At 44.1% G+C, this 8,968-nt stretch overlaps 1 protein-coding gene across 1 annotated transcript; it reads left to right on the top strand.

The window, feature by feature from the left end:
• Positions 1-4,800: 4,800 nt before the first annotated feature.
• On the top strand, positions 4,801-8,748 carry LOC106971459 (procathepsin L-like). The gene is given in 8 exon segments (XM_027048167.2): positions 4,801-4,974; positions 5,794-5,916; positions 6,013-6,159; positions 6,341-6,445; positions 6,447-6,566; positions 6,739-6,901; positions 7,767-7,884; positions 8,367-8,748. Coding segments are annotated over 7 exon segments (837 nt in total). The 5' UTR covers positions 4,801-4,974; positions 5,794-5,832; the 3' UTR covers positions 8,467-8,748.
• Positions 8,749-8,968: the final 220 nt, after the last annotated feature.

The raw sequence follows: 8,968 nt of genomic DNA, 5'->3' as shown, positions 1-8,968 counted from the left end.
AAAGGCCCCCAATTTTGTCGACTGGGTTCCCAATCTGGTGCTTAACACAGAAACTAACTGCAGTTTCAACCTCCCCAGGAGTGTAGTTGTAACCTGTCGGCAGGGAGTTTGCTGTCTGGTCCAGTGAGTCTGCCACTTGGGCCATCTCTGTCCCCCCCAAGAAGGGGAAGTAGCTTGATAAGACAGCCTGCTCTGTCCCCTAGAAAGAGGCATTGCCAGGAACAATCCTTTTCCATGGCTAATAACTCTCTGGCCACCCCCTTCTTCTATAAAAACCTTCCATTTTGTACCACTCCTGGGAGCACACTTCTACCTGCTCAGTGTGGTCTTGCCTGATTCGTGAAGCATTTCAGAAAGCCACTTAGATCTCCAAATTTACTTGGCTGATTTTGTTATTTAGCAGGAGGAAGAATTTCCTCTGTTTTTAAGTTCTTTGAGTTGTGCAGGTTAGTTTCTCAGGTAGAAGGACTCTCTGTTAATGCCCTATTTCTGCTAAGGCAGGAATGTGACAGGGAGGTCGAGTTTTTCCTGAATCAGCTGGGTTTTGATTGCTTTAACTCAAAATAATCCTTATGCCTCCGTGGCCCATCTTGGGACAGCGTTTCCTTGGCCTCTGTATTAATTAAAAAATTTATCCCCAAACTTACTATTTATATTTAATCTGCCTGTTTTAAGCACTATGTGTAGACTACTTACAAAACAGGTTATTAAGCATTAGACATAGTCCTTATCCTAAGCTATTTTGTTGTTGTCGTTGTTGTTGTTGTTTTTTGCTGATGACAGATTCTATAAGAAATAACAAATTTATTTGGCTAGTCACCTCATGTAGAATGAAAGTCTTTGTATTGATTGTTGAGAACTCTAAAGACAAGTTTGGGTTAATTAAACCACCAACCTTAAAGTAGCTTTAATATCAAATAATTTCTTAAATCATGTGAACTTGAAAAGCACTTGGGTTAGTTTCTACCTCTTAGAGTTTTAGAATGCCCAGTGCTTACTGTCACTTGCCTTCAAACCAACTAAATAGAGGTCTTCACAAAGTAATTTTAGCAATGCCATCTGAATATAGAAGCATTTATAACACAGATTGCAGACCTTCTAGATTCTGTTGTAAAATTAACTGCCATGAAATTTACCAGTTGTAAAGGTTGTATCTACTTTTATTTTTTCTGTTCAATAGAATAAGTTAAGGCTATTGGTCTAGATGGCTAAAGCCTGTTTTCTTTTTAATATTTGTAGAGAAGACCCTTTAGAATTGTATTTGTCGTTGGCAAGTCGGGTTTTCTGGCCTTGCTCGCCATGTTTGCATGGTAACAACGATCTCCCTGGAATCTGCACTGTGAAGAGATGCACCACATAAGAAATTCCTGGAGAAGACTGGCAGAACACTGAATGTTTATATTTTGAAGGCACAGGGGGAAAATGCAAGCACTTTCTAGAAGGACTTTTCATCTCTGTAGGGCAGAACTTTTACAATACTTATAAGCCTTTTGAGATAAATAAGGGAGGTTTGAAGATTGATAAAAAGGATTGGAGTTCTCTGAATTGTTTTTGGAACCAGACTTCTGGTCCAGTAAAGACTAGATTCGTAAAACAAGGACAGCTGTTTTTAGCTTCTGAAAGAATTGGCTTGTTGCCTAAATAATAATAAAGGGCTAACACATCCATCCCTATGAGGAAGTCTTCTTTTCCTCTGGATGGTTTGCTTAACAGAGAAGCTGCGCCCCTCCCCCACCCCACCCCCCGCCAAAAAAAGTCTATCAGGCTCTGATTATCAGCTTTTAATCTGGCCAAATTTTTTATTATGGAGTTATTAAAATTAAAAAAAAAAATCTTGTCTGATTTTAGCCGGGACAAACAGTAAAGATTTCTGACAGTGCTAAACAAGCCCAGGGTCTCACACGGCATCTTTAGAGGTGTAAACAGCACGGTACTACTTTTACAAGCTCTGGAGCCACCCCCAAAGATCATTGAAGACAGAGCCGAGGAAGTGGAAGGCCAAGCCATGAACCAGAGGGACAAGAAGAAAATGGTTTTTCCCAGGAAAAAAAAAGATCCATATCCAATGGGTCTGGACTTGGAAAGGAAGGGATAATGTGAGTGTTTATTTCCCTTTCTCATATAGGCTCAGGAGGAATTGATTTAAAAATGAAACAAACTCAACAAACTCAAACAAACTCTCAGGAACCCTGCCCAGGTTTACGAAATGTTTTACTGTGGGCCTCGGTTCAGTCCTTAACCAAGGATGAAAGGCATCTCAGGAGGATCACCTGTAACCTCAGGTGGTATTCCTGGACAAAGGTGAGTGTCTCGAAAGGCACCTGGGACAGGGAAGTAGCAGATGGAGTGCTCAGGGAAAGGAGGGTTGAGGAGGTGGAGGACATAAGTCAGTCTTACAGTCTTCGGTCTTAAGCACCTCTCATGTTTCTAATTGTTCAGTAGCCTTTTGTAATGAATCTTTCAATGCAACTATTTTGGAATACTGAAGGCTTTTGGAGTCTTCTGCATACGTATTAAAGTAGGCCCCCCATTCTGTTTATTTAGATTGGAACCCCTGACTTTCATGTATACTCCTTGAAAGAACAGTCCTAACTGGACTGTTTCCTGTAATGGCCAGTGTAATTCTAGGTTATTTTCTAATTATTCTTTTCCATCTTTCTAGATATGTTTACCATCTGGGATTACAATTCTTAGACTTCCTATCACAGGAGACTTCTTGAGGTGGTGGGCCCTCTAACAGCCTTTAAATGCTGAACTCATGTCAATCAATTTTTGTGGCTTTTTAACCTCCAAGATCCGGCTGTTAGCAATAGCCTTTATTTACACAAAACAAGGCAAACAAACATGTACCTTCATTTATCAGCAGCACTGTGCCTCGTCACTAGGAAGGCCCTATGAGCACCACCACCCATTCCCTTGGGAACCTCTTGCTGGGGAATGTGGCATGAAGGGCAGGGGTTGCCTCAGGGCGACCCTTCTGTCAGCTCAGTGGAAGTCCTGGCAAACACACCAGCACCATTGGGCTCCTGGCATAACCATCTGCAGCTCAAGCTGGCCTGACCTGTAATGGAAGGTCAGTGGGATCAGGAGCTCCAAGGCAAAGATAGAGACAAACAGAATGGAGCTCTGACCCGGAGGAGCTTACCCACAGCACTGGGAAAGGGGGAGAAGGCCATGAACCTAAGGCTTGTGGGCACCACACCTGTTTCTCCTTGCTGGGTATGTTGCCAGAAGTTTTCTCCAGATCTCGTCCCTGCCACTAAATCAAAATTCAAGTAAAGTTGAGAATTGAATTGGATTTCTTAGAGGATTCATGAATCAGGCAGCATCCCATCTAGCATATAGAAGGAAACTCTCCTGAGCTAAACAAAAGAAAGGTTTGAAAAGGTAAGGAAAAGCATAAAAGGAAGAAAGGAACATATTAGCAAGGAATGCATTGTTTGGACAAGGTGGCCCTGTTAAAGGGGAGCAGAAAGGCTCTCAGTAAATTCCCCAGCATGGACCAGGAAATTCCAGGTTGACTCTTTCAGGATTACCTTGCTGGAGGTTGAACCTGCAGTTGTCTTGGTTTCCTGACCTGGGCCCTTAACCTAAGCAACACCATTTTGGGCCTGTGACTTTCTGTTCAACAGCCCTCACAAGGAAGTGGTATTAAGTTAGCCCTACTCTATGCTCATGCCTGACACGTATTATCTCATTTAATCTATCTCATTTAATCACAAGAATCCTCTGAGGAAAATCTAATTATTGCCCCATGTCCTCACTGAGGAAACTGAGGCTGAGGGTGTTGCAGAACCTGCCTGGGCCCACACCAGGAGAGCTGTAGAATGGCCCTGCTGGCCCAGCCCTGACTCCGAGCCCATGTGCAGAGTCCCTTTGACCACTGGTCTCCTGGAGCAGAAAAGTGCTGGAGAAAATGCATGAGGAAGATCACTGGGTGTCTCACTAAAGTGGGTCCAGAGGAGGTGCCGACCCACTGTTTAGATGTGTGGAATCCTGTTTCTAAAGAAAGCAACACCGGTCATCAGAGGGCAAATTCATGGTCTCCTGATAAATACATCCTTGCTTGAAATAGCTATTTATCTTAAACTTGTGAAGTTAAATCTCAAGAAAAGCACTTTAGACACTGAGAAACATAATATCCATACAGAGAATGGGGAAGTGAATGAAGTTCCTATATTCTGCTTTTCCTCCATCTCTTAATCCAGTTTTGTTTTGTTTTTCAATAACCCGTTTCTATCTGTTTTGAGAAGGAAAAGGAAAATAACTGTGAGGGGACTGGGGAGGAACATTACAAACTGCCACTCCATCCCTGGACATCCTGCTCATCTGTCTCCTTCAGTCCAAGGATTTAGGTCTTGCCCATCATATCCTGAGTTTTGGAGATTTCCAGTCCACTACAAATTCTTCCAAAACCCAGAGGCATCCCATTCTGAGACATTGATAACACCTCTCTCTGTGGGTGCTGCATTCCTCCCCCTGCCCCACCTTTGCTTGGAATAAATAGGAACCACTAGGCTAGATTATCCTGCTCTCAGCCCTCCAGGAGACTTTAACCCAAAACTCTAGGACTAAAGGACATGCGGTCTGATGCTGAAAATCAATCTGGGGCTCCCGGTGAGCTTCTTCTCATGGACCACCTGCCCATCTCTTGTAGTCTGGTAATTAGTAGCTTCGGGTCCCAGGGATGAGCTGTACCATCCCTTCTCCCTCCAGGGTCTTGTTCCCGTTCGGCAGGCTTGTCTCCCTGGGGGCCACTGGGCAGATACTACCTACCCTAGGAAAGGTGGGTACGCTGCCAAGAGGCCCCGCCCCCCGGCCGGCTGAGCCAATCACCTTGAGGACAGGTGGTCAGCACTGGGCGATCCGGCGGAATCATGGGCCTTAAACCGACAGCCTTGGACCCACTTCGCGACCCAGTGGACCCCCAGCCCTGTACTTGGGACTGTGCCTACACAGCTACACCTGCCACAGGTGAGGCCCAGGGTTGGGCTTGAGTGGAGGGCCAATCTGGGAATGAGGTTGGCCACCAGCCTTAGGATTTGGGGTTCGGGGCTTCCAGGAGGTACTGTCCCTGGCCTGGCCCCACCAGACGCTGAAGCCAGATCTCTGCACACCAGGTTGTAGAGCCCGCTGAGTCATGGCCCCTTGTCCACATGCCTTAAAACTGGTGGGCAGGTTCCAAGGCGGGGAGTGGAGCATCAGGCCCCTCGCACATCCCACATCCTCCACAGCCCTGTGTAAACATTTGATAAATGCAATCTTTTTACCCTACCACAGGGCTCTAACACCTTAGAAGAAAGGAGGATGCCCTTTTAAATGGATTGTTCTAATCAGAATCTCATTTCTTTCCCCTTCCTAGGTTTTTGAAACATGCATCCTTCTCTCTTCCTGGCTGCCCTTTGCTTGGGAATAGCGTCAGCTGCTCCACAAGTCAATCAGAGTTTAGATGAACAATGGTCCCAGTGGAAGGCAACACACGGGAAGCTATATGGCATGGTTGGTAACATCTAACCTGTCCAGAGGGACACCTGCAGAGAACAGTCTGTGCTGTGGGAGTTCATAGCAAGGAGTAGCTTCTTGAGGCCGCTCTTACCAAGGCAGTAAGCAGGGCTCCTTGACTGTACACAACGTGGGCATATGTCCTGCTGTGTGGTTGCTGGAGAACAGCTCGCAGAAGCATCAGGCCATCCCTGGCTGTGGTTTCTCCTCCTTTCTGTGAGCACATCCACTTGGTGCAGGTGAGTTGGTTTTAAATAGAAATAAAGACGTGTGATTGTATCTTCCCTCTAGAATGAAGAAGGATGGAGGAGAGCAGTGTGGGGGGAAAATATGAAGATGATTGAACAGCACAATCGGGAATACAATCAAAAGGAACACAGCTTCACGATGGCAATGAATGGCTTTGGTGACATGGTGAGTGTGGCATGGATTGCTGAACATTTTGTTTTTCTGAGTACTTTGCCAAAGTAATCTCAAACTTGTCAACATCCTACTTTCTTTTCCTTGAAGACTAATGAAGAATTCAGGCAGGTGATGAATGGTCTTCAAATCCAGAAGCACAAGAAGGGGAAAGTGTTCCAACCACCTCTCTTTGCTGAGATCCCCTCATCGGTGAACTGGAGAAAGAAAGGCTACGTAACTCCCATGAAGAATCAGGTGGGACAATATTCAGCAGGTTCCTCTCAAGAGTACAGGCAAAAGGGATCAGTGTCCTTGCTGTGGTAGACTGAGAAATAATGTGCCATTTGCTATGTTTTAGAAGACTTTGAGATGTGTGCTCTGTTGTCAAGTTCTGCTATTTGTTTTGTAGGCTGAGAACTTTTTACTTGGGTTTCAGGGTCAGTGTGCTTCTGGCTGGGCTTTTAGTGCAACTGGTGCCATCGAAGGACAGATGTTTGGGAAAACTCACAAACTTGTTTCACTGAGTGAGCAGAACCTGCTGGGACTGTGCTTGGTCTGAAGGCAATGGGGGCTGCAGTGGGGGCAACATGGATAATGCCTTCCAGTATGTTAAGGACAATGGCGGCCTGGACTCAGAGGAATCCTATCCATACCATGCACAGGTAAATGGAGCTCCTTATCTTGTTATAAACTTGAACACATTCAGGGAAAAAGAGATGCCATATTTAATTTTCACAATTTAGACTGTAGCCTTTATATCTGCAACTGTCTTGATCTCATGTTTCCCAGGATGTAGGTGGTAGTAATAAAGTCTCTACCCCTTTACCTTGCAAGCTCCAATCTTGCAAATACAATCCAGAAAATTCTGCTGCCGACATAACTGGGTTCTTGACAATCCCTAAGACGGAGTACAAACTTATGAGGTCAGTGGCAATTGTGGGTCCCGTCTCTGCTGCTATAGATGCAAGCCTGGATACCTTCCGGTTCTATGACCAAGGTAAGGATTTGTCTGTGTAGAAATTTAGGCAGAGAAATGCAAAGACCATCATCACATACAGCAAGACTGACTCTTTGGCATGTCGAATTTCACATAGAATTTTGGGGGGTACGGATTTAACACAATTGTTTATTGTATACATGAAATATTTGTGCCTAATGTTTCTATCTGTAATGACTGGAGACACAACCTCATGATGTTAATCACTTCATAAATATGTGTAAAAGGCTACATAATTTACTACCTGATTTTGGAGTTACTAGAACTTTCAAGTAATTCAAATGATTCTACTACTGAAATTAAAACTTAGTTCAAGTAATTCTGTGTTCTCTGCTGTTTCCTTAGGCTGACATCCTAAAAGTAGATTTCTGTGAGTGGTCTTTTATGGCTCGTGACTAGTTATTTACAAAACAGATTGTGCCACTTCATATTCAGCTGGTATTAGACAAGGCCCTAAGTATCTCGCCTGGCTCAAAAAAGATCTGGCTTTCATTTTTTAATTTTTTTTTCAAAGTTTATCTATTTATTTTGAGAGAGAGAGAGAGAGAGAGTGCATGCTCACATGAATGGGGGTGGGGGGACGCAGAGGGAGAGAGAGAATCCCAAGCAAGCTCCACACTGTCAGTGCAGAGCCTGATCTCACAAGCTGTAAGATCATGACCTGAGTCAAAACCAAGAGTCAGATGTTTAACCCACTGAGCCACCCAGGCGCCCCTCCCCGCAAAAGTCCTGGCTTTTAAATCATATCTGGAATTACGTCATTTCACTGCATTTTGAAATGCCTCCCTTACAGCGGTGGATAGGCTGAGTTACTATCACACATCATGTGGGAATCCTCACCCCAGCACTGAATTTTACTTTCCAGTCATTTATTATGATTCAAACTGCAGCCATGAAATCCTACACCACGGCATTCTGATAGTTGGCTATGGCTTTGAGGGAGCAGAGTTGGATAACAAAAAGTATTGGATTGTCAAGAACAGGTATAAAAGCCAAAAATACTTACCCTTAAAACTGAAAAGGGAATCCTTTTTGGAATCAGGGTTTGGATACAGGTCCTCAAACCCCTGAGCACACTTGTAAAATCTCAGGAACCCAGAACCCCACTTAGGGAAAACACAGAGATATTCATGCAATGATAACAACAGTAAGATACTGTCTCAAGCTTGCTAGGGTCTTGATATAGTTTTGGTACCACTGGTTTCTAACTGGGAATTTTATGAATTCTGAAATACATCTGGCCCCAAGAGTTTCTTCTTTCTGTGTCTCCATTTGCAGTCTGTTAAAGGTCTGGGGATAGAATTCTGTGCAGGGTTAGAACTCAACGATGAACAAGAATGGCCTCTCCTATTCTTCCTGAATCTGCTGTAGCCTCTGGTGCACTGCTCACTATCAGGTGCTGTCATTCATAAAGATAAATGTGCTTGATTGTGTGAGTAAAATAGCAAATTCTGTCTTCTTTCAGCTGGGGAGAAGCCTGGGGTATAGATGGCTATATACTGATGGCCAAAGACCGGGACAACCACTGTGGTATCGCCTCCTTGGCCAGCTTTCCTACCGTGTGAGATGATGCAATAAAGAAGGCCTTGACGGGGGACAGCGTATGCAGAAGAGGATTTTATCTTAACACTGACCAGAACTTCCTGTGTGGGATAAAACACTTGAAGGGCTGAAGATCCAAGTTATGAATTGATCCTGTGACACTTTATACTGGGAATGTTCCCGACTCTCTCATTATTGTTGTAAACAGCCTTGTAGGAATTTGTCTAATGGCATGTAACATTTCATGTTTTAAAATGAAGTGTGTAGTTTTACTCTTTAAAATAAAAACATTTCAAGGTCTTCAAGTTTTTAATACACTCAATTTTTATAGAGCCAAAAATGTCACTGGGCTCTAGGGACATAACTGAATGTGCCAGTGGCCCACTAGGAGAATGCTGGATGGTGTCTGGTTCTTGTAGTTGTAAATAGGCACATGTCATGGCAGCTGCCCTTTGGCTGTGTCCGTCCCAACACTTGAATAGAGCAAAATATGAACAATGATCTGTAAGGACAAAGGTATGTTCT

This window comes from Acinonyx jubatus, chromosome D4 (assembly GCF_027475565.1).
Source record: "Acinonyx jubatus isolate Ajub_Pintada_27869175 chromosome D4, VMU_Ajub_asm_v1.0, whole genome shotgun sequence".
Lineage (NCBI taxonomy): Eukaryota > Metazoa > Chordata > Mammalia > Carnivora > Felidae > Acinonyx > Acinonyx jubatus.
This window is presented reverse-complemented; position numbering and strand designations above follow the sequence as displayed.